The following is a 26,302-nucleotide window of genomic DNA, read 5'->3' on the forward strand; positions in this document are numbered from 1 at the left end:
TGACTTTAGGGGGCATGTTGTAACTGCACAATTGAAATCAGCCAGCATTCAAAGCATGACCTTTTGCTAAAATGGCAATCCATCTGCAAGAATATTAGCTGGAACATCAAAGCATTTCACAGCACATCTTTAGTCAAATCACAAGAAGAAGCAAACAATGACACTCGACTTCTTATGATTTGAGTAATGAACATCGGGCCCCTCAGTTTCCTTACTTCTCTTTCTTTACGTAATATATATATATGTATATATAGTAAGTAAATGTATCTCCGGACAAGGTTGTTTTATGGGAATCTGAATGAACAAACACATGAAAACATTAACTTTGTTTAGTCGTATAATGAACACACTTTTTAAAAAATGAGGCGAAGTTGGAGGGTGCATTCAATATGCAATATTTTCGAAAGAGCAAAAATTTAGAAGGCTGTAATGACAAACAAATGTGTTCAATAATTTAGCTTGGCAGTAAATAAATATGACCACCATTTGATTTACAAACAGTGACAGCTTTCCAGTGTTTGGCTCACGCAAAGCATGATGCATCTAATTTGTAGCGTGCAGCTTGTCTTGCTGCTTCCGCCAGTAGTGTACACAGATTTCGTAAATACTGAAATGCCACAATTCCCATAGGAAGGGCAAAGCATGATCCTAATTGGGAAGAGAAAAGTTGGGGGTGCATTTATTCTATGAGTACATTTATTGTGCAAGTAAACACAACATTTTTCTTTCGATCTCTTGGCTGGGGTCTGGCCTTTCTCATAGCCGACCAAGGCAGGAACCTAGCCAAAATGTTGGAAGAAAGTTTTTTCGTGTGTTCACCCATTTCAGTTTGAGTGCGTACACACACACACACACACATATATAAAAGAAAGAGAGAGGTGTAGCAAGTAACAAATACAGTAGAACCTCGTTCTTACGTACTGGAAAAAAAACACACACACACACGAGAAGAAACATACGATCCGAAGTCACTAAATCGTTAGACAGACTCAACTATAGTTGACAATTACATAATTCGAAGTGTTGCACAAATCGTTGCAGCATGAGACACCGACAAGCACCGAGCAAGTGGAGCTTAAGCGGCCCAAGACACGCTTTGTCGTTTTTGCGGCATCATCAAGCTTACACTTGCGCTCTTCGAATTCTGCCTGGCTCAGCTGCTTCTTCGAGCAGTGCATCTTGGCAGGAAGTTTTCCTGCGCCTGCTCAGAGCAAATAATTACTGTATGACACGCCCACACACGTTGAGCTGATGGGGCCCAAGCAACCCAAGACGTACATTGTCACTTTCCTATTGCACAGCGTTTTAAGACGGCAATGAGAAACCAAGACTGAAATCAAGCTGATGGGCGATGCGAGCATACGATGGCGATGATCGTTGCTGGCAAAACATGACGCTCACTTCGCGCTGCCTGCAGTAGGGAATGGCAGCGCATTTGGGTTACCACCTATTAAAAGCATGCACTACACTTACAACGGCACTACACCTCACGCACTTTAGAACAGATAGGCGAAGGTGCTTATCGTAACAGGGTTGGCGGCAACAGCTGTGAATGCAGCAGTGGAGATTTGCTGCTACCAGAATAGAAAACTGAGTGCTCACCGGCGTTTTCACATGAGACAGGCGGGCGAGTATTGCGAGGAAGCTGCAGTGGAGGACGGCTACTGTTTTCGATCGCACACCTCATGTTTTTTTCTTGTTTACCTGGGATTTAGCGGCCAGAAAGCGGTATCATACAATTGCAGTTTGTCGATGTACTGAATGCTGGTGCCGAAAAATGGTGTTTTCCGGGAAGGTATGAACCAGCACAAAAAGAAGCTTACTGTATGTATTGGGTAATTGCTTGTGTTCTCGATTGCGAACATTGACACCGAGAAATTGTACGTAACAGGATCGTATCAACGAGGTTCTACTGTACAAGAATCTGCACTTTCCCTGTGCAGTCTTTCTTCTGTGCTCCATCTGTTAGATACACACAGTACTTAAATATTATGTTGTTAGGAGTAGCATCTACTAGCAAACATAAGGCACTGAAGATCTCACAATTCTCACGAGACAAGAAGCGGAGAGTGACCTTCCTCAGCAGCCGTTAGCGGAGGGAGCACTTCTGCAGCCACAAAGCAGATGGCGCCTTGCAGCGTCATGGCATTACAGGCACGCGGATGGCATAGGAGGGAGAAGGGGAGGTCAGTACGGAGAGGAGAAAGAGCCCCTTCAACACAAAGAGCCCAGTGTTATTGGCGACCCACCTGGGGCACCGCCTCTTGTGTTATTGGCGGAGAGTGGGGACTTGTGACATGGAATGCTTTCGTCCCGCCAAGTCCCCTGCCAGAATAACACGTGCGTGCGTGCAGGTGCACACTCATGCATAGCAGGCAAGACCCAAGGAAGAGAATCCAGTTAAGAACAGGGATCAGAAGTGTCAGCAGCAGAAAGTTCAGAAACCTACTTCTCAGACAACATGTTCCTACCTATGTACAACTCATGAAGACACTGAAGGCAAAACACTTTGTTCGGCTAAATTTATGCATTGCTCTTTGAAAATTCTCTCAGCATTTATGCATTACATTAATTGCAAATGGAAGCCAACTTTCTTTCAATGTACTGCATATGGTTGCAGTATTATTTTTATTTCAATGTTTTTCACATAAATGCCACAGCACCGAAGTTGCCATTCAGTGGTGTCAAAAATTTTACGATACTTTTGTGAATTTCTGTGAAAAGAGCTTACAAACGGTGTTCAGATGTATTTGGCTTGACTTCCAAACTAGCACAGCATAATTATTTCTTTATTATATCAACCAGAACAGGGCCAGACATTGTCAGAGATCTGAAGTGGTTTGGAAGTACCAAGGTGGCACGACAAGTTACCGCTCCAACACACCCCCTCAGTGCTGTGCTTCTATGTTACTGAGACTGGCAAAGAGGCATTATGTCACTTTCAGACATACTAAACATTAGCCCGATGTAAAAGCAACTCATTCGTTACATCATAAGTGCAATAGCCTCTAATAGTGTCCCTTTATGTTGTGTTCTTTTCCACAGGCAAGCACTTGGCATGCATTTCAAAGATAGCCAGGCATAGTGCGTCTTCCCTATCACCACTCATCTCTAAAACAAAGGCTTCTTGTAAAAATTGTGAGCGAAGCCTGTGAGCTATCCTTTTTCACTTCCTTTCAAATTGACATCTTCTATTGCACTTAGGCATTACAGTGTACCATCCGCAATGGTCATGCCATGACGCGAATTCTGCATTTTGGAAGTGGTCACTGCCACAAGTACATAAAGCCTCTGTGTCCTACATTCTCAGGCATGCCATCATGCTCTGTTCATTTCTGCTCCCCATCCTCACTTGAAGCTTGCCAACATAAGGTGCAAGCTTACAGACAAAAGAAAGTGTTCCAGAATGTGGCGAGGCATTGCCACAAGAAAAGGAAAGGATTTAAGCTTCTGGCTAAGCTGTCAAGTCTATGCCCACTATACAATAAAGCTCAGACAAGTGATTAACTTGAACTTTGTGATGCTCACGACTGTTTAATTGTGACTTAGTCCAGATATTTGTAACCACATACAATGACTATGTTCTGTTGGTAACTATTCAAGGTTTTATTAAGGGCAATCTAAAGATTGCTGTATATATATAGTAGTATTACCAAAGAATTAGCTTAATTCTAGCAGACTCAAGCCACTAAGGCATGCTATAACAAAGCCATAAAGAATCCAATGCTGCAACAAAGCTGTAGGTTAAGTAGGCAGACAAGAACTCTGTAGGGCTGTGTTATCTGTGTTGCCGAGATTCAAACTACAGCATCAACACAATGGCAATGCATTAAGAGCATACACATCACTAAAAAGCATGCAGGCAGACAACAACAATGGATGCTGTTCTGGAAGCAACCTAAAGTCAAGCATGCAGGGCCAAATTACTCATCTCAGTTAAGGAAAGGCAGAACTACATTCAAGTAACGTCATAACTTAGCAGATGATTAAATACGAGGCAGTTTTTGTACACTACACCCCGACATTAGTATTACATTTTTCAGTGCTTCTGTGAACAGACCTTCTTCTAGTTGCCAAGCCAGCTTTCCCACAGAGCAGCTTGCCAACCTAGAGGCACCAGCTGTCCATGGCCACATTTTAAGTCAGTGGGTATGTGCACATTGAGTGCGACTTCTGCCGCAAAATGGAAAATGTCAATGTGGCTCTCACCCATAGCAACATGTGCAACTGTGAAATGCCAGCATGCACACATGATACTTAGTCGTCATTTCAGTGACGCTGCACAATTAGTTTGGCAAAAGTGCAATGTTAAGAAGCAGGCTTGACAATTACGAAAAGGGTTGAGCATGTTAACACTAACAGGAAAGGAAAAGGTCATGTTCGCTTTGCAGGCTGGCTCATGCAGACATGTCCTTTAGTTAACTACACCTACTCCATAAAAAAACGGTCCAGGGTTAGCCTGTGCTCTACCCATTCTTCCTTCCTTCTCTCTTTTTTTTTTTTCCTTTAAAGGTAACTACAGCCAAACCTCTTCATGACAGTCGAATCTCATTACACTGTAGATATTCCTGATACTCGTTATGAGCATCTGCACTAAGACCTCATGAATTTGACATTCATTAATTTGGAAAATCTGACAATTCCAAGTTGTCCTCTGGCCCTGGCAAGGCGTATGCATTATTTAATGGCATCAAGCTCTTGTTAATTGGGACCTATTTAGCCACACACCGATTAATTAAGCGATTAAACGCCGTGAATGTGCGGCATAAAAGAGTAATAGCAGCGCTAGCGTCCAACCGAAATAAACTGACAACGACCGCATCGCCATAGTCTTCAGCGGAAACCGTACGAGAGCAATAACAAGTCCGAAATGCTTCGTGCCTATTTGTGGCTTTATAGCTATAACATTTATTTTTGCGTTTACCATCGTGCATGACACTGCGTTGGCCATGTGCCTTTATAACTGCACAGTTGCCATCTATGATCGTATCAATAGCGGCCGCGGTGTTATCTGTAGCAGTTGCAGCAAACAGTAGTTCCCCTCTGACACATTGCATGTTGGCCGCGTGCCTGCAGAACTGCCTAGTCACCATACATGGTTGCATCAATAGCGACCAGTTTCCTTCACAGCGGATGCGGCAAAGAGTAGTTTCGTTTTGACTCGGTACACGTTGGCCGCATGCCTTCAAAACTGCGTGGTCGCCATACCTGTACATGATCGCGTCAACAACTCCCACGGTGCCAACCACAGCTGTTGTGGAGAGCAGTAGTCTCGTTTTGATTCAGTGCAATGTACGCACAATGATGCAAACATAGAGGAAGCTGCCGAAGATGAAGAGAGATTCTACCGTGACGCGCATACTGGCAGCAAACCTGCCGGCTACACCACGATGGACAGACAATCTGTTACCGACCAGCTCAGTGGCAAAAAAATAATCGGTATATGCGCGTGGTAGTGAAAAGCATGTTTCGGATGAAGACATGGGTCTAGCACCGCAATCGCACTGCGAAGGAAGTCAAGAGGCCTTTGCCACTGCAAGCACTAATCAGTCACGAGATGATGAGATTTCCAGCTTCCACATTTTTGTGCCAAATAGAAATAAGATTTGCTGATTCATTCAGTAAGTAAAAGCGTGTTCATGTAGTAAGCATCTGTTTATTGTTCTCTTTATACCCTCAGTAATTTGACATTCAGTTGATCCAGACATTTTTTTCAGTCCCATAAAATCCTAACTAACAAGGTTTTACTCTATCTGTTACATGCAGATAGAGTATGCAAGAAAAAACCTAAGATTTACATTATATCTGACAATTTGTTATATCCATGTTCATTACATCAAGGTTTGACTGTATAATTATATCTGACAATTTGTTATATCCATGTTCATTACATCGAGGTTTGACTGTATAATCGCCGTTTTATGAGGCAAGGAGAGGCTGGCTAAGTCCCGCCAGTATCCACGGTGACATATATTTGTTTCATTCACAAGGCAGCAAGGCCACAGTAATCATGCAAGGAATGTACAGCAATGTGACTTGGCAATTCAGCCCACCATACGGGTCTGCAAAAGCAAGGGCACTACAGCGTGCGTAAGCAGCGAAAGGAGTAGTAGAGAACAGCAAGTGAGCATCAAGCAGGTGCCTTTATGACAGAGGACCCATTGGGAACACGAGTCCAACACAAAACATTTTGATCAAATGGTAGACAAGGCATGTAGACCTTTTTCAGTGAACACTAAATTCAAAAACCTTTGCATTCCTATGCATGTAATACGGTATGCGCCAATGAGCAGCAACTATCTGCGCCAAGCCAACCAGTCAGTCTCTGAAGCATTTACAGCAAAATGAGGAGAAATCACCCACCCCCCACTAACACCTGTCTCTCAAGTGAGGATAAAACTCAGAGTACCCCAATTTGTAACAGTGACGCCCTGTACAAATAAAGGCAAAATTGTACAAGCATAACTGCTTTGATAATCAAGCAGTGATATTAAACTATGGGGCGCACAGACCACATACAAAAAAGCTAAGTAAACTATAGTATGGCATCAAAATTTTCAGTTGCCCTAATGCACTAGCACAATGGAACACGTGACATAGCCTTGAAAAAGCCCAAAAAGTTGAGCATGTGCAAAAAGCTGTTCCCAGACAGATGTGGCAGTGTCCACTCCGCAGTGACAATGCAATGCGCCAATAAAAACAACCTAAGGAGAAGTCACGAGATACAGACCTGCCTTCTTGCAACTCTCAAAAGTAGACTCATGATAATACAAGAGAATAAATACACTGGTGGGCTAGTTGGTACTGCATAACTTGAGGTTAAGCGCAACAGAGCACATAGGACAACAGAAGGGAACAAAGACACAGCACTACTAACAACTGATATATGTGTTAATCATATGCAATAAAAATTCAGTTGTTAGTAGCGCTGTGTCTTCGTTCCCTTCTGTCGTCCTACATGCACTCTTGCGCTTAACCTCAAATCATGATAATATTCAGAGCGGTACTTAACGCAAAATGCCTACTTTTTCCTGATATCCCTATCGTGCCTATTTAACATCTAAGCATGAACTACAGGTCTCAAAACATTTTAGCGTCCCTTTTATTGAGCCTATAAATGCCTATTTAGATGTTGATGCCTATATTAGATTGCCAGCCTAAAAATGCCTTTTTCTGTGTTTTGACCAAGCGTCATTTTGTTTATGAAGATATCACTTGCTGGGAAACCTGGCTGCAAGCAGCTGATTAATACCACAAAAACTCTGTTGGTGTAAAAGCTTTGCAACCAACGAGAACATCGCTGTGAGAAGGGCTCGAATTGTCGCTTGTTTGTCCCTGTTTTCACAACTTTGTCAAGGTGTCTAGTCGTACTAAATTTCAGATAAATCTTCACACCTACGCAACATGCCTCATTCCGTTTTATTGAGAAAATAAGGTAAATTTCACAAAACAGGTTTTAGTGGGCTGTGTTCCTTAAGAATTGTAGTTTATTCTCAGATGCACAGCGGAAGTTTTTGTTAATTGAGCCTGCACATGCCTAAACGACGGTATCTGGTGCCTAAGTATGCCTTAAATGACAACTTTAATGCCTGCTATAGGCACCTAAAACAGCAGCCTTTGGTGCCTAAACATCCAGTCTCTAATAATAATAGTAGGCCTAGCATCTGATCTGCAAACGAAGACTGTAGCAACAACAGATGCACACTTTAGGCTCTGTGATAAACATAGATCCCAAAACTCGTGGCCTGTAATCTGTAAAAATGTACTCTGACAAAGATAGACAGACTGAACAGACAAGAGATGACAAACTGCTTGGCTGTGGCAGAGTTACCAGAAGAGAACTGGACATCAACATGTCCATAGCTGCCTTCAAGCATTTCAAGAGAATAAGCGGTATCAAACCACTCTAAATATTTAAATTCCAGTGTTCTTTTTGCCCATTTTACTTAATAGAAAGCATTTACAGCAACACAAACACAATTAAAACAAGCACTTGACACTTGAAGCCAACTATAACACATCCCCATGGTAATGTGCTCTTTTCAATGAGCACATCTGAATTCCGTGCAGTTACTACCAGCGCCTGAAAAAGGTCTACAGCCCCTGAAGTGTCAAGTGTTGTCTCCCTCAGAGGGGGCTCCTCCTTCCTCCCTACCTCAACGGTGATCCGGGGTGGGTGGGGTCGGTGGTGTCGGCGGTGCAGGGGGGAGTGTGCACGTACTTGCCCGGGGGGTGCCCCCGCCGTGGCAGCCTGCTGCCCACTGGGGCCATGCAGGCGACCGCCCGAGCCCAGCACCATGCTTGTCGAATTATGGTGCGCCCGGCGCCGCGATGACGGCGACGGAGCAGGGCCGGGGCTCGCATGTCGGCCCCCCGATGGGCTCGTGCAGCCGCGCGGGGAGCCCGGGGAACCTGCATTGCCTACCCACATATTAGCACAGGGGGCCCCTGTCAGCAAAACCAAAAGGTCTCTACTGTAGAGATGCACTTTTTGGGTTCTACGAATGGTCAAATAGATTAACTTCACAAGTTCTTCAATCACAACCACTGCCGCAAGAGCATTAGGTCTCTCACAGACCTAATGGCAACAGTAACTGGAGGTGCCTGTCTTGCTGAGTGACAAATTCTCAGTCTTTTAACATCAAAACATTTTTTTTCCTTTTTTGAATATCAACTTTTTGCTTTTTTAGCACAGGGGTTCTCAAACTTTCTGGCCCAGAAGAACGCCTACCATCTTTCTCGGAGTGTCACAGAACCCTTCCCCTCTCCCTCTTTCCACCGATGTGCTTACACCAACTCAGCACAGACACTGTGGGCCTGCAAATCGCTGAGTGATGAGTCTTGCATGCCACTGCTGTGTGGGTCTCTCACACAGACTACAGAAGTACGGATGTGGCGTGCGTTGGCTTCGTTAAATTCAAAATGCAATGCAACATTTCTTCCCTAAATCGAGAAATTGTGAGAACAAATGGCAAAAAACGGGATGAGGTTGGATTTGTTCTAACCACTTGTGGAACCCTATAATACCGTTCGCAAAATTCAATCTGAGAACCCCTGCCTTAGCATGTACAGTCTAGCCTGCTTATAACAACATTCAAGTCATGAGAAAATCCCACTGTTATAACCGATAACTGTTATAACTGGGTCACACAAGAAAAAGCTGACAGACAAACATCCAAACGTTTTAATTATATAGAAAGAAGTACAGTCGAATCGACTTATAGCATTACTGGTTTTAACAATACTCGGATGTAACATTGAGCAGATTCTGCCCCATCAACTTTTATGTGCATTCAACTGTAAAATGAACCGCTTACTACAATGTTCCCATGCCGCATTATTGGCTATAACAATTAAATCTGGCTACTGGGTGTCTAAACCAAAAGGAAAAGGATGGCGAAATCCAGAAAAAGAAAAAAGAACGCGAGCCACATTGCCCCAACAATTTCATTTTTTTTTTTTTTACATACCCAGTAGTCAGATTTAATTGTTGTAACAGACAATGTGGCATGGGAGCATTGTAGTAAGCTGTTTATTTTACCATAGAAAACGTACAAAAGCTGACGGTGTATCGGCTGCTCATTGTTATAGCCGATATATTGTAAAAACTGGTATATTGTTATAAGTGAATTCAACTTTACTTTATAGCACGCAAGAATCAATAATGTCCAGAAACTGTAATGTAGCAACTCTTAAAACCACGCAAATCAGTGTTGCATGGAAATAAAATAAATAAAAGGATAAGCAAAATAAAAGGATAAGAAACATCCAAAAGCTGCAATGTAGCTAAGATCACACAAATCAGTGTTGCCTATCACCTAAGCTAAACAACAAGGAGGCAAGGACTACTAACATCATAGCCCAGCACATGTATTGTGGGCATGGACTGTGTGAGCCTGAGAGAGAAGTTTTAATCAACTGCCTGCAACAAAAGAGTAACTTACTGTATTTATTCAATTATAAGGCGGCCACATTTATAAGGAGGACCATTATAAGGACCATTATAAGGAGGACGCATTTGGAGGACCCAGGAAAATAAGTAAGCACACTAATATAAGATAATGTACAGTAGCCAACAACTTATTCAGACTCGGCAGGGATTGCCAGCAAGACGGAATATTATTCCCAAGCCCGAAAAAACTAATTCACCATGGGGAAAAAAAAAAAAAAAGGTGTCTTTAAACTGCAAGTGGCCAGAAAAGCTTCTGAAAGCGGTGCTGTGTGCCCATTTTTTACATGCGACCACGTCAGTCTATATTTCAGCCATATTCATGCCATTGCTATAGACAGGAGAAAGTACGGTCAAAGCTTGCACCAAATTTGCATCTCCTAAGGCTAAGAATTTTTGGGGGGAAAAACTTAGCCTTATATTTGAATAAATATGAGAGTTTGTTTTCATACTGGCCCACTAGTCACCTCAAGCGACAGATCATCATGTAAGCAATTTCTTCTTGAGTGCCATAACAGTCTAAAGAAAGACTATTGAACTGCTTCAAGAAAGCCGGCCCCAGAGTGTGTGAAGGAGCATCTTCTATAGTACATAGCTGCAATGTGTAGAAGCTGCAGCGAACTTTAATATCACAAACATGCATCAACCTTTGTAAGATCTGTTTCAGCTGCTTTTGTTTTTTATCAATTGGCTTTGAGCTGCGACCTTTAACACATAGCATGAACCTCACATCAAGGCACAACCTCCAAGACCTGCAATAAATCAAAGATTGCTGATTTGGGAGATTATGCTCTGTGCTACATGCATGACGGTGTAACAAAGAGTCCTAGTAAGCTGAAAATTCTGCCTTGTTTAGATGTTTTAATCCAAATAAATCTTACATGAAAGTGCGGTAAATATCAAGGTGTAAGAAAAAGATAAAATATCTATGATCAGCGGGCACTCCAATTTGCCTTTTTGAAAAGTGAGTGCACCACCATGACATACCTTAAGAGGAAGACTGCTCCTCATACCAAGTACACAACAGCACTAAAGATCATAGTTTGAGCAGCATCAACCTCACACAACCCTAACCCTCCCCCTCTTCCACCACTCCTTTAGAGGTCTCACTTTTGGCAGATCCCTTTGGGGCACACTTGTTCCAACTTCCCTTACTGGAGCTCCTTTCTTAACACAAATAAAACAGTGGAGTCGATTCACGAAGGTTGCATTAGTGTAAGCTTACTGCATCAGAAGCACAGTACTGTCAAAAGCCGCAGAAGCGGAGCACTGACCAGGGTGCAGGGGCGGCAGAGACGGTGGCCCCGGGCTGGCTCCCTGCTGCTGGTGAGCAAGCTCTTCCGAGGGGTCGAGTGGGGTAGCCAGAGGGGGCGGAAAGTGCAGGCTGGTCAGGTCAGGCAGCGATCCCGTGTTGCCGTTGCCCATGGGGGGTGCCTGAAGGCTTCCAGAATTGGGTCCCCCTGCCCCCTGAGGAGATGCCACTGCTGCATTGGGGCTGCTGGCTGCCAATGTTACCCCGTCGCCGCTCTCATCCTGGGGCAGGTAAATACTGCACGACAAAAGCACATGTTCACACCTGATCATAACAAGACAAAAAAGAAATGAACTATTGGCAATCTGGCATATTATTGTTCAGTCGCCTTTTTCTTTCTTTAATGAGCACTTGTTTCTCGGAATAACTCGGCCTGAATCAGCTCAGAATAGCTGAGCAGTCTTTTTATAAGTTTGCTTAGTCAGCTAATGAAGGTTAATAGGCCCTTCTCACAACTGTTAATTGGCAAAGCGCCACACACATAATGCAAAAGATGTGGGTTCAGGTTTCACCTGTGGCAAGTTATCTGTTCGACCACTTCCATTTCCCTTTACCTTATTATTTCTGCATTTCAATTAAAACAATTAATTTCTCCTAAGCTTTCTCTGGCTCCATTGTTTCTTCGTGTAGTTATGGCTAACAAAAAATCAAGCCCTTCAGATGCGCTCATTCTTCTCGCTAAAGCTTCATTCAGCGTGATTCACTGGTACGACTGCTCCAAGAAAGTGTTAAACATTCAACCTGACCACCAGGCAGGGACAACGAGTTTTACTGAGCAGGTTTTTAATGGCTTGATGGCTTTGTATGCAACTTCAAATATGGATTTTTTTTTTTTTTTCAGTGTAGCTTATCGTCTTCTCAATAGCGCTGCTGCAAGCGTTATCAGATGTTACGTTTTTCTGGATTACGCACTCTTTATCCGTGGTTCCCTAAAACATGTATGAGCAGGGTTCTCCTGTACTTAATACATCTACTGTACAGACACTAATTAAAACAACCAGGTTTTATAAATGCCATTCACATCCCCAAAGCTACTCATAAAAGTGTGTAAGATTGTTTTGTATAGCAAACTGACTTGATTCCAGGGACATCACAGGACTTTGGTCGGTGCTGCTGTTGCTGATGCTGCTGGGCTGAAATTCCCTGCATAAAGTCAGCACACAAGGCAAAAGTAAGTGAACATTTAAAAACGTGCTAGTAGCGATTAACAGATGTTTTAAATGGCTGGACCTCCACATTCTTAGCATTCTTAATGTTCTTAGTATATGAATTCAAAACAGGTTGCCCAGAGTGAGGCCTCAGCTCAGCAATGCTGCCACCAAGATTTGAAAGTTCAAGCACCAGCTCAAAAAGCTTTTCTTGAATTCTTTCAGAGCTGGCCATCTATCCGTTAAATTTTTGCTACTAGCATAGCACATCAGGTATTTAGAGGACGTTCTGCTGTCCCTAACCATAACGCAGCACAATAGCACCCGAGTGCATCCTGTACAAACACATGCAGATGGCCACTATCATACACACGGTAAAATGAGCTGGACATCATTTAAACAACCCCCCCCCCCCCCCCCCCAAAAAAAGAAGGAAAAAAATGACCCTTGCAGACCGGATATATCTCTTTCCGTTGGGTTTCGAAAACATTTGGTGCAGACGTTCAAAACTCCTGTGTCCCCATGTTCAATGCGTCGTCGAGCAACACTGGTCTTTCTCACCACTGCGTGTAGCTGCACATAAGCCGGACCTCATTTACCTCATCACATTTCGGTTTCTCACTGCGACTCAGCGCAGGCTGGTAAGAGTGGCCTCCAAAATTGCACCAGTGTAATCTCAAAGGCCATTCTTAATTGCACCGAACCTGCACCGAACCTGCACCAGCCTGCACGATGCGCAACCTTTTGTTGTTTTATTAAGATTTCATCACATACGTGGCCATGTAGCGGTTCCATGGGCCACAAAGTCGTTTTCTTCTAAGCATATTTAAAGTTGTGCACACTATTTGGCAATATATTCGAGTAGCAGGCAGTAATGGATATAATGATGAAATTTTGGCTCCCCCATCCCCTTCAACGTCATTTTAATTAGGTTTTACTGTATACAACTGAACAAATCTTGGCAAAGTCACAGGGCTCGTAACTGTATAGTTTTTCTTATTAGCCCCCTTTAAACAGCACCTAAGCAGACAATGCGTGCACCTGGTGGTTGTCACTACGACCTAAGTCCCAGCCCGCCACGGGTGCTGGGCACTCAGGCTGGCTCGCATCACCACGCGGATGGAGCTACATCATCCACAGAAACCAATTGGAGCATGCGGTTGTCCAAGCATCTCGACAGTGAGCAGGCTCGTCGTGGCACCTCGCAGCGGCTGTGGTACCTACACTACGCAGCTGATGCAGGTAACTGCGAGAGTAAACGCTCGCGCTAGTATGCTCGAGTCTGGCCATGCAACGTGGTGCGGACAGGCTTTGGCCTGCACCAGCCTGACCTATGGATAGTAGCCAAATCCAGATTGTGAATTTTGAAGCACTGTCAATAGCAAGCGTACATGTCACACCGAGGAGCCATACATTTTCAGGTCATGTCACTTCCAGTGAGCAGTAACGGTGGCATTCTTCTTTATCAATTTCGGTATAAAAACAGCTATCTTTACAAGCTTTTACTGATGCTTCTCCTCTTACGGTATTTTTGCACATATATAACCTGCACCAAAAATGCAAAAAATTTAACAGTAAACTCGGGATGCGGGTTATATTAGAATTTTGCATTGAGGGGTGGCTTCATAGCAGCCATGAAGATGCATCTCACACTGCCATGAAGCCGCATCTCAAGGCAGTGCAGTGCAAGCTGCTGTGAAGCCACACCTCAAGGCAAGGTTCTCCACTATGCAATGTTTTGTTATCTCTGAGGGAAACCCACCCTATCCCCATCCTTGCACATTGACACTCCCTTCTCCCTACTTTTATGGTCGCACATTCTCTTCCTCTTTATGGGTCGCCATTTTGCGTTTAGTAGTTAGCGAAGTGCATGCAGCAATAGCGAAGTGCATGCAGCAATAGCGAAGTGCATGAAGCAATAGCAATAGTGCACGCGGTGCCGACAAACTAGAACTCGGATCACGATGAGCTGCGCGCAACGGCCATCCATTAAAGCGCAGAAGCAGCTGAAGATTACGAGCATCAGTGAAGAGGGGGGAGAGGAGAGCTGCTGGTCGAAGATACAACTTGGACGAGTAGTGCATTCGCGAATGGAAACTGTTTTTGCCAAGATGCGAGTATTGTTGAATGCAGTTATTTCCGCAGGTTCTATGCGTGGATTTTCTATCTTTCTGAGCTGTTGAAATTGAGGGTGTGGGTACGCAGTGGAGGGTCATAGGTCGTAAAATATGGTCTTTCATTTGTCAAATTTTACACAGAGGCTGCTCTATGTCTACACTATCTTAATTTAGGCTTTTTAGGCTGTCCAAAAGTTTGCTGCAGATGGCCTTTAAAGAAGGAAGTAATGCACAGCAGGAAGCAAAAGCAGCTCAAGGCTTTGTTCACATTAAGTCACACAGGAGAAAAGAAAAAGTTAGAGGACTTACACATCCCATACTGGAAAGGCTGTTCCCATAGCAGTCACCTCCCCCTCCTCCCTTTGGGTCCCAGTAACTCTTCATATTCATTCCATCCATGGCCATGCTGTTCATATCCTGCATACCTGTTAAGTAGAACACAAATCAGAACAATTGTTGAAACCAGCCAGCTGTAGAGAGGCCACTGAAACCGCAGGGGAACTGCGACAGGCAAGTTCATGTTGCATGATGACAAACATAGGACATGCTCTGTTACATGCACAACAAATGCTTTTTCAGTCAGAAAGGATGCATTATACCAGGGAAGTGCACCAAGACAGTGAAAGGCTTATTTCAAGCAACAAAAAATATTTATAACACTACATTAAAAGTCCTCAAACTCATCCTAAGTTAGCTTCCTTCAACTCTATATACAATGAATCACTTAAAAGCAAGAATCCTTTGTGTTTACCCTATTTACCTGAAATTAACACGCACCTGTTCTTTTTTCTGATAAAATGGGCCCAAAGATTGCCATCGTATTACAATCGGACACGAAACCACAACTGCATTCACAGCATTGGCAACAGCCTACCATCAGAGCTGTCAGACGCAGCGTCATTGCAATCACAAAATGGCGACAAAGCACATTTTTGCAAAAGTTGCTGTTGGTTCATTTTGTGCTCGACTCTAGTCTAGAACGATATTCTCAGCCAATAACTTTCGTAGGTACAGTATAGACCACTTATAACGTAACCGCTTATAGTGCAGGACCGGATATAATACGGTATTTTCAGACTCCCGTTAATTTTCCATGTATACGCGTATCGCTTATAGTGCAGTTGCGAGACCATGAAATACCGGTTACAGTGCGGCTGCCTGGAAGTTCGGCAGTCAACCTAGACAGCAAACGCTCCCCTCAAGCCACAAATACTGTATTTACTCGAATCTAACGCGCACTTTTTTTCCGATAAAACAGGTCCAAAAATTGCATGTGCGTTAGAATCGAGTACGACCTTAAATCTGCGTTACCATATAGCCGTCGGCATTTCAAAATGGCCGCCTTGCACACGCGTCTAGCCTAGCTACTCTCGAGCCTAGCTACCGTAGCTTCCTCCATGTGCTACAGTACACGTGCTAAGGCCATAGTCTACCGTCTGTCTTCACGTTCTCTGCATCTGCTCTATAAGCATGAAGTACCGAATTCATCATGATGCCGCATTTAAAGGGAAAGTGATCATGTGTGTGGAGAAAGATGGAAATCGGGCCGCATCACGGGCGTTCGGAGAATCCGAAACTTGCGTTCGGGACTGACGCAAACAGAACAGGAGGATTTTCGCGAGCAAAGCAATGCGGAACGGTTTCAGCGGACCAAAGCAGGACGTAATCTGCGACGATCCACTTCGGCAATACGATCGCCTTGGCCCTATCTTGAAAGAAATCTGTGAGGGGGAAAGTCTGCCGCGCGCCGTGTTTTCGCCGCTTATAGGTCGCGTTGAAGCGAGAGGCATGATAACGCGAAGGTCAATTCGCTCGCCGCGCTTCGTCACTCGAGCGTTTTGACAGTTCGTTTCCGCGGTCAATGAGCGAGATGTGTTCGTGTTTGCTTGTGCGCGCGTGACACCATGCTTGTTAATTTATTTAGTAAGCGAATACGGAACCTAGAGCACGGTGACAGCGACGGCAGAAATGCACCTGGAGTGTCCATTATCGCAATAAAATAGCTGTTTTGGTTATAGTGCGGTACCACTTATAGTGTGGATATCCACGACTCTGGCGACTTACGTTATAAGTGGTCTACACTGTACCATCACTGACACGAGATTTCGCGCGACTCTGCGCTAAATGTGTCGGCGTAATGGGTGCCAGCATTTCGGCCGCTGCACCAAGTTCACTATCCGCACACAGTGCCAGGAACGCTGTTGGCCGCATACTTCGACAAGTCCGATTCAGAGTCTCGTGAAAGTAATAGCATTGTCTAAATTGAATGAATGAATTCTGGGGTTTTAAGTGCCAAAACCTCGATTTGATTACGAGGCATGCTGTAGTGGGGGACTCCGGACTAATTTTGATCACCAGGGGATCTTTAACGTGCGACCAATGCACGGGACACAGGTGTTTTTGCATTTTGCCCCCATTGGAATGTGGCCATTGTGGCCGGGATTTGATCCCACGACCTAGTGCTTAGCAGCGCAACACCATAGCCGCTAAACCACCGCAGTGGGTCAATGTTCACTCGAGTATACTGCCCCTGTGTGCTCAATACCTGTGGTAAATGAAGCACAAATGGCGATGATGACGAGCCGATTTCATTATGAATACTCCATTAAAGAAATTCCCTTCTGTGAAAGTAAATTCTGTGCGTTTCGCTTTTTTTGATCACGAACATTGGGGAATGCTATATTTTTTGTGTGTGAATCGGTGGCACGTTAGATTCAGGTGCACTTTTATTTTCTAAATTTAAGCCCATGAAAATTGGGTGGGCATTAGAATCAGGTAAATACAATATATATTCATGCTGAATGTAAGGTCACACACATAAAATTTAGTCTCCCACGTAACAGAACGTAGAAGTAGGGGTGTGATAAAGTTATTCTGTTACTTTGTACCATAGCTTGGCCTTTACTTGGTTTTTAGTAAATTGAGTGGGAAAGTTCTAGCAAAGTTCAAAGTGAGTGCAGTCTCGTACACATTAGGAAAACAGACTACAACAAACCTGTCTGTAGCATCAATGTACATGATATACAGAAGAGGGAAGCCAAACAAACAGAGATGGAAGCCTATAAGCAGATTGACCCTCAAAGTTCTTTTTTTTTTTTTCTGTCATATTCACAAGCAGAAACCGCTTACCATAGTGTGAAAGACTGAGCAAGACTGAGAAATTTCTGACTGCAAATGTATTTAACGAGATGTTCTCAGGAACCTATTTACAGCTGCCATGGGGCAACAGTTCCAAAATGTTGGTTGAAATGTCGAAAGGCAAGCTGGTTTCAAATAGACCATCCACATGACACATATTTGAGCTCCATAATCTCAAGAATGTGGCAAACACTATGCACCCAAGTTATGATGTCATGAATTATCAGACAGCTTCAAAAGGAGACTAGAATAGTGCATCAAATATGGAAGAGCTAATGCTTTTACTCCCAATGTAGTTTCCCTGTCCGAATGGAAACATTGCCATCCACCTGTTTACACCCCAACACGACAAATGAAACCTGCGCACGGTCCACAGAAAAACATAACTGAATTGGCCTGCACTGGGAATTGAACATGGGATCACCATCTGAATGGGGCAGTTCCGCTAACAGGGATAACCAAGAGGTTGGAAGCTGGCAGCTTCGAGGTGCACTAACCGTCCAACTCAAGAGCTGGATTCTGGAGCCTAAACTAACCAAGCAAGTACTGTGATAACTGACCCCTACCCAACTGCCTTTGACAAGATCCCAAACTGCATATGTCCCTATTCTCCACCTGCTCTCACATCATCCCCCAAACAGTTCCCTCCAACCACACTTCAGCATGAGAACCATCCAGCAGGGCTGGGAATGCCCAAAGAAATTTTGTAGCAATTTTTTGGAGCAGATGAAATCTCATTCTCGAGCTAACTGGAACAGACAAATTCTGATTTTGAAGCAGTTTGTAGCACATATATCTTATTATTGAAGCAGTCTGGAACATGCAAACATTACTTTACAGCATTATTATTAATAAGTGGGATAACAGTCCAAAAGCCTTGCATTCTGCAGCATTAAAGTGTTGATGAGCAGCTTACAGGTATTTTTCATACTATTTTTGTATTAAGTGCTGGTGAAGTGACTCAAGGTGTTTGCAAACAAAAGTGGTGAAGAAGCTATGATTAGTGAAAATCACAGTGAGACATTTTTAGGTAATGTGACAGCGCCAACTAGCTCAAAGCAAGGTTCTGCATGTGACTGCTTTGCCACTCACTAGGCTCACTAGAAGTACCTAGACATCTAGGATTCACACTGAGTGATTGGGTCTAAGCCCCTCAATAAGCTAAAGGAAGCCACATTCCTTCTCCCATAGCTTTTCCTTTTTCAACTCTCCTCGCCACACGTGCCTTCATTTGCCACTCGCCCCCTTAGTTTTAACTTTTTGATTGTGAAGACCGTGCTGTACAGCAATGCAATCAACTAGATATCAGGATTCGCGATCACCGTGATCGTGTGCCTATGCACGGCGATCAAGAGTAACTGTCATGGCGCCGGCGTGATAAAAAAAAACACAAGAAAACAAGAAAACAAAATGTGCAGCCTGCAGCGCACGGACACATGCGCGCGTTTCCACAGAAACAGTGCCAGCACAACCATGTGACTCCGCTCCACCAACTATGAGGCGCTGATAAGCCTCAGGCCTCCTCGCCTGACCTTGCTTGTCAGCTCGGGCAACAAGATAAAAGAATGTCGCTACATTTAGTTTAACTTAGGGAACTTAATTGGGTGCGGCTGTTCACACTCACTGATGGCCGGAATAGGAAAGTTACTTTTACTCGGGCTCCGAGACCAACAACACAATGCCATGCACCGCCCCAGGATGATTTCGCTGATGCCTGCCGAAGAAAAAGATGCCAAAGCTGTTCTGGCACAGCGTGGCGCAATTTTGGTCATTTTTACGCTTTTGCCACAATTTGGCACAGCAATTTGCTTGAGTATAAAAATGGCACAACTGGCACACTATTCCCACCCCTACACAGTGATATTGCTTGGTGTACATTTCAAGATGTGTCTTCCACCTGTTGCTCGTGCTCGTGCATAAGTGCAAGTACTAGTGTCAGCGCCCATGCATATGCAATCCCCCCATGCACATGCCCATCCTCTGTTCTGAACAATTATGTAAACTGCCCCACATAGCTCTTTGAGGTAAGCTAGAATCACCATTAGTAGGCTTCAAGGTTGAAGGGGGCACGCCCCCTACTATAACCTAGAACAATATGTGAGCTACCAAACAAATGGCAGCCTTAGCTGCCATTTCCTAGAACACTGGCAATTCCTCGCTGCACATCTGCCTACTGCAGTTAAATCACCGTCATGTAGGCATCATGCCTGCATGGTGAAGTAATGAAGTAAAGCTCAGAAACGAACTGCCTTTCCTGCAGCATCACTGGGACAAGTGAATATGCATCAGCATAAGTGAGACACGATTGCTATTCTAACAACTAAACAACACAAAGCGGGAGCAACATCTACAGGCCCAGTTTCAGCTTGCACCACACTCTACTCTACAACACTTGGCTACGCACACAAAAAGGAGCATCCTCATAAGCTCGCGTACCCATGATCTCCTGCCCAAAGCCATCAACTCGTGCGGAACAGTCACGGTACATCTGGTCCAATTCCCGAGCTGTGACTGGGTCTGCAAGGGATGTGGATGACATGGTTTGCTGCAGGGATTGTTCAGGCCCCAACAGGCATCCCAACCTTAACAGCTTGCACCACAATTGGGCACCTTTTCCAAACTAGACGCACACAATGCAAGTAACAGTTATTCAATGACAACTGTGGAAGCTTTTGACAGCTTCAAGAATACTGCTCAACTAAACTCACCCATCAGTCTGAAGTAGTATGGAAAAAGCTTCAACTCTTGCCTAGCCCAATACAGCACAGTGACTTTTTGATGACACTTGCTACCTGCTTCCGTCAATTTTAGCACTTCGAGACATTTTAATGAAATATTGTGAGCTACTATTGCAAAGCGCTTTCATAGAGTCCATTCAGCTAGTAGTAGTGCAGGCTACAGACTGCTGCCAAACAACTCTTGTAGCTGTTACAGAAAGAAAAGACCATACAACTGAGCAAAGGCCTTAGGCTAAAATGCAACTAACGTGTATGATGATCAAAAATGTGATTCCTGTGATTTTGAAAGTAGCACACCATTAGTACAGTCTTCAGTTTATGATGTCAGGTGGCAGACTAGGTGTTGTGTTACCACGACCACATTTGTATCGCATCTGACACGCGGCCTCACCAGCTACGATGCATGCAAAGTACCTAAGACTGTGGAGCATGTATACTTGTTACTTGTCCCCGGTGTAACTGTGAACAACAGGCACTGATCTCTTCATTAACACCAATTAACAGGACGCGTTCAGATAAAGTGTTACTGGGCCATCAATCGGACATATCAATCAATGCCTGTCCTCATCCTTACTCTTCAGTACCATATTTTGTTCCTCTTCTCTTTATCCCTGAGCAGAGTAGCATGCTCAATATATTCTCCTCTCTCCCTCAATAAAGCTTCGCTCAACAGATTCCAGCATTGTTGGATCTGTACAATTCTTTTGTAACTACGTGCTGCCTGAAGAACCAACAACAGGCATAATCTTTCAGTGCAGCTTAGCGGCAGTGTTGAGTTTTTGTACGAAATAAATTGGTACTGTTTTCCCGTAATTACAGTCGAACCCGGATATATCGAATCTGAAGGGGATCACAAGAAAGTTCGATATATAGGTAATTCGATATATAAAATAAACACTTTATAAAGAAATTTCCAAGGGGGATTTTACAGCTGTTCCATATACACAATAATTTGTTATATGTGGGTTAGATATATTCGGGTTCGCCTGTATTCTTCGGTTATGCAAATTAACTTGAACCGATTCAAACCAGTTTAATTCATTATTTTTTCACTCTGGAGTTGAACCGCAACTGAGACATTTTCAGTAAACCGCAACTAAAACTGGAATGAAAAAAGTTTCTGTTCAAAACTCTGGATGCACCCTTCCAGTACCCTGTATTCTAAGTTTTGCTGGATCTACACCTCTTATGGAATTACACTGACCTCCTAAGCAGCTCTTTAAAAAGCTGTACCAAAATGGCTTTTCTTTTTTTATGTGATATGCTTCAATAACAAGTGCAGAAATATGATTGAAAATTGTGCCAAAAGTGTAATTTAATAGAAAAGGCATGATAATGGAATGTCTATGACCATCTCTGTCACGGAAGAAAACGCCGCCGTTTGACATCCTCTGCACGCAAAAAAAAAAAAAATGAAAATAGGTGAAAGATTCATGACGAGAAAGGGCGAGAACCACAAAGTGACAATCACTCATGACGAGCTGAGGCCCTTAAGATCTCTTAAAAGGGGATAAAAGAACAAATGTCAAAATATTGCTGTAATATGTGTAATGTAACAAGCACCTGCAGCTTTTTATACGAAAATAGTCAAAAGAAGATAATAGTAGTTCTTTTACAACTTGATTAAGGCAGTCACCTGAAGGCAGCTGGTACAATGCTTGAGCATGTATAGACACTGTCTGTAGCATGTACCAATAGATTAGATCACGTTATAACTCAAGTTACATTGCAATGTTTGTAAGCCGTGACTGCATATCAGAACAAAGGCTGGTTGCTCAAAGCAACAAAACATACTGTGCGCAACTGTCAACTAGTTACACAATGTATCAATCTTGCTCCAGATGAGAAACATGTCCTCAACAACTTGGTATGCTACAAAATATTCACATAATTTATATACAACTGTCATACAAGCACTTTTGCGCATGTGTGAGTCAACTGCGACTGAAGCTAACACATGCCTAGCATTATTTCATGGTAATCTAGTAAGCTTCAAGCACGCTTGACGTTGCTTCTGTTCGACTCAATCATGCTTCATCAAATACAACTAACATTCTTTAGCATGATCTACGGCTGGCATGTGTACCCTCAAGCTCCACGAGCTTACACGAGAAAGAAAAACAAAATGGCACCAAGATAACCTTAAAAGAAGAAAAGTAAAGTAAAAATGCTTCAAATTAACTTCTTACTTGATATAATGCACACAATTATAAATCCGAGCTTGTAGTAGCAATCCATATCAAATTACTATAAAACCTGATCCACACTTCTGCCTACAACTAATTCAGCAAAATATTTAAACTACGCCAAGAAGACAAGACGTGAACAGAAACATAGACGCTCTGTTCACGTCTTGTCTTCATTGCGCAGTTTAAATATTTTGCTGAATCCATGAACCGACTAGCCCAACAACATGCCTTGCTACAACTCGTAAATGAATTGCTTTGCTGTGAAGAAAATTGTCTTCTACACTACTTTTACTGAATCAGATGAACATTCATCAACTGCCAGTTTCTGTTTTGGAGCATCCAGCAATGTCCTGTAAGCAGGAGCATATATGGGAGAAATCAGGCGAGATCAACATCTCAATTAGCATTGAGTTGAACCATTTTGTTTTTCATTTCGATGCAAAGCAACTTTAACGAGGATACAAGCTGCCCATGTGGCAGCCAGTACAAGCTTTACAGTGGACATACAGAGACTAAAAGAAGTATATACACAGCAGCAAGAAATACCATAACTGGACTTTTCTAAAATGTCGAGACCCACTCAACTTTCAGTCCCACCAACGGGGCACAGGGGTTAAAATAAGAAACTGAAGAATTGTTTTCACTTTCAATGAACTTGTGCTTCAACAGAAAATAAATTCTTGTACACTGGTGCTCAAACTGCTTGACAACATACAAAGGCCACCAGTAATCTTATCATCTACCAGTGCCCTTTATTAGTTGCACCTATAAACTCCTTCGTAAGCTCCTTTCTGTTGGCATGGTGCCGTCAATGTTGCCAGAGTTCCCAGAAAACCTTGAGTCACACCTCACTTCCACTCAAATTTGCCAAGAAATAAATGCACTACGTCCTTACCTTATTTACAAGGAGGTTTTTTTAATGCAGAGAAGGTTTGAAATGAAGAAATGTCTTATGTCCACATATCTTGTGTGCATCTTTTAGTTCTTTAACGTATCACAGCAAAACCGATCAAAAAAGAAGTGAAGTTAACGTTAACTACGACTGGAAGGCAGGCAGCACACAGAGATTACTACCCAGGTGCACAGTCGCAGACTGCTATCCTGTTTAAATGCCTGCCAAATTTAGCCGGTAATCACAGCTGGTGAGACAAAAAGCTACCTGGGATCACTGATGTAAACAAATAAAAAGGCCTAACACACACACACTCACAATGAAGACAAAAGGATAAAAAGTGCAAAATGCCCAGAAAGAAAGTACTCCCATGCCAAGCCAGCACAGATCTTGCATGCAGGCAAGCAATTAGCCCCATGCCCGCATCACCAATGGCTGTCCTCTCTGCTCATGCAAGTGGTGACGTGGTCGACAAGTAGGGGACCAGGCAGGCGGCAACACCAAACCCTTCTTCAGATGGAGTCCCAGATTCTTGAGTCACCAGCCAGGCACAGGAAGAGAGAGAGAAAAGCAAGGCAAGAGAAAGAGAAGAGACAAGCGAGACAGGGCAGAGCAAGAGAGAAAGGGAAGCCCCCGGTGCGTACCGGTACCTCTGCGCTGCCCACAAGCAGGCCCAACTCCGGGAAAATTTTCCTGAGGAGTCTGTGCGCTCTGGTGCAGTGCTGAATCCGAGTTGGTCCTGCAAACAGTAAACCATGAGAGAAAGTAAGGTGCTGAACACACTTACAACAAAGCCTCCTCATGGCACCCGACCTTTTTTTGGTCACACATATGCAAACAGCTTGCATGCATATTCAGTTAGGATAACTAAAGAAGACAACACTTTTTAAAAGAACACAAAGCAAACGACACAAGCGCAAAACGTCTCAACCTTTCATCTAGGTGAATGAACACATTGTGCAAGCACAGTATGATGCTGCGAACATCTCGGCCACGTTTTGTGCAACAAGTAATGCAGGAGTTAACACGCAGTATGTAAAATTGGTTGCCCCTGTTTTCAAAAAGTATGCTTCTCTTCACCATTTCTGAAGCTGCCAAAGCTGACATAAGCTAGCATCAGCCTAAAGATTCCAGCTACTTTGCAATTGTTTTTGGCCATGAAGTAGTCTCGCACTGTGCACATACATATGGGCCCCTTTCAGATTACTGGGGAAAAAAGGAAGTACAGTTGTTAAAATCGATGTCACTGTTTTTCATCACATCGTCCACCACTGACAACGTGGTCAATTTCCGCAAGTAAAAAGAATAGCGGCGCCACATTTTCATCGCACAGCTTATCACACGCCGATGTTATCCGGCCCACACTACTGCGAATCTGGTTGACAAAATAATTGTGGAGGTTCATGAAAAAAAAAAAAAAAACACGTCCAAGTGGCACACAGTCATACCAAACAATACGCGACCACACCACACCTAGAACCAGCAGCAGGCTGTGTTTTGTCAACCAGGGGCCACTGCACGTGGGGCGGTGACGTCCCGTCCCGCTGTTACATCAGTAGCGCTGTGTGACGTGGCCCGGGAGAGGTCTATTCAGCATTTGAAATGTATTCTTTCCTGAGGAAGCTCTACATAAACCTTGCTGCATATGCTAAAAGCACTGCTGTGCAAGCCACTGTTTAATGTCAGCAGTCTTTTTGATTTTTGATGCTCTCGAAAGGCAAGATCATGTGTCATGCTGACAAGTCCCAATTACTGAAAGACAGATCAACGAGTGTGGTTGATGTAGCTCCAGGAGAAGGTATGTAATGAAAAACAGAGCCCTCACGCCCGCAGGAAGTGTTTGCATATCAGCCTTAAACTTTTTTTTTAAGCAATGCTGTGCCAGCTTAGCCATTGAGATTTAAAAACACCATTTGAATGCACAAAATGATTGTGCTTCTTCAGAGCTCACCTACTGGGAACTGAAAACTGTGCAAACCCATAAGTTGACGGCAATTATGATCTTGCATGTTTAACAAAATGTTAAAACTTCTAACACTAAAATATTCTTTATTTTTTATTTTTGTATTGGACAGAAGGCAGCGGGGTGGGGGGGGGGGGGGGGGGGCGGAGGTTGCCTTACGGCATTGAGGAAGAAAGCTACCATATAAAGAACAGTGTATAGGAGCTGCGGAAAAAATAACTGTGCACTACAACATACTGCTGTTAAGCTGTACCAACACGGATGAAAAAAAAAAAAAACTGGGAAGAATAATCCAGTGTTACATCAACCTCTGCTTAACATGCCTAATGCATGCAGACTGCAACTTGATTTCAATATATTTTCTAGTGGAAGAGTGTCACACCATCAGCTAAAGCTCAAACAGCTGAAAATATTTAAAATACGGAGACATGGAAGAAAGCTGCCTGCTTTATCAATGTGTCAGAATCAAAAGGATAAGGGCCGTTAGACCTAGCGACACCATTTTCTGTAGATAAATGCAATATTAAACTGACAAGCACAAAGTAGTACCCCATACTGCTGCAGTATTGAGTTATCATAAGCTTAGAAAAAAAAAAATTGCAGACATTGACTTGTGATCAATGCACTACAAGTGGCAGGGCTGAGAAAACTTGAACACCAACATAACAAATCATGAACTGTGCAAGTGACACGATTTGCTTTAACTTACACTAAAAACATCCATGGCCATTAGGACAGAGCACGAATAACAATCAACTCCAAACATGTGGCATGCACACATATGTACACTTGTCGTTGTAACAAGGTACGCATATCAAAAAGAATAAAAACAAATGAAAACTTACAGGCCCTTAGG

The 26,302-nt window shown here is 43.4% G+C and overlaps 1 protein-coding gene across 1 annotated transcript in view; it reads right to left on the minus strand.

The window, feature by feature from the left end:
* The window catches only part of LOC119442436 (CREB-regulated transcription coactivator 3-like), a 96,773-nt gene that overhangs the window by 52,279 nt on the left and 18,192 nt on the right, over positions 1 to 26,302 (minus strand). Inside the window, 6 exon segments of the mRNA XM_037707318.2 lie at positions 8,156 to 8,412; positions 11,224 to 11,498; positions 12,337 to 12,404; positions 14,836 to 14,951; positions 20,101 to 20,181; positions 24,128 to 24,222. Of these exon segments, the coding sequence (XP_037563246.1) occupies positions 8,156 to 8,412; positions 11,224 to 11,498; positions 12,337 to 12,404; positions 14,836 to 14,951; positions 20,101 to 20,181; positions 24,128 to 24,222 (892 nt within the window).

The sequence above is a fragment of the Dermacentor silvarum genome, chromosome 2 (assembly GCF_013339745.2).
Source record: "Dermacentor silvarum isolate Dsil-2018 chromosome 2, BIME_Dsil_1.4, whole genome shotgun sequence".
NCBI classification, from domain to species: Eukaryota; Metazoa; Arthropoda; class Arachnida; order Ixodida; family Ixodidae; genus Dermacentor; species Dermacentor silvarum.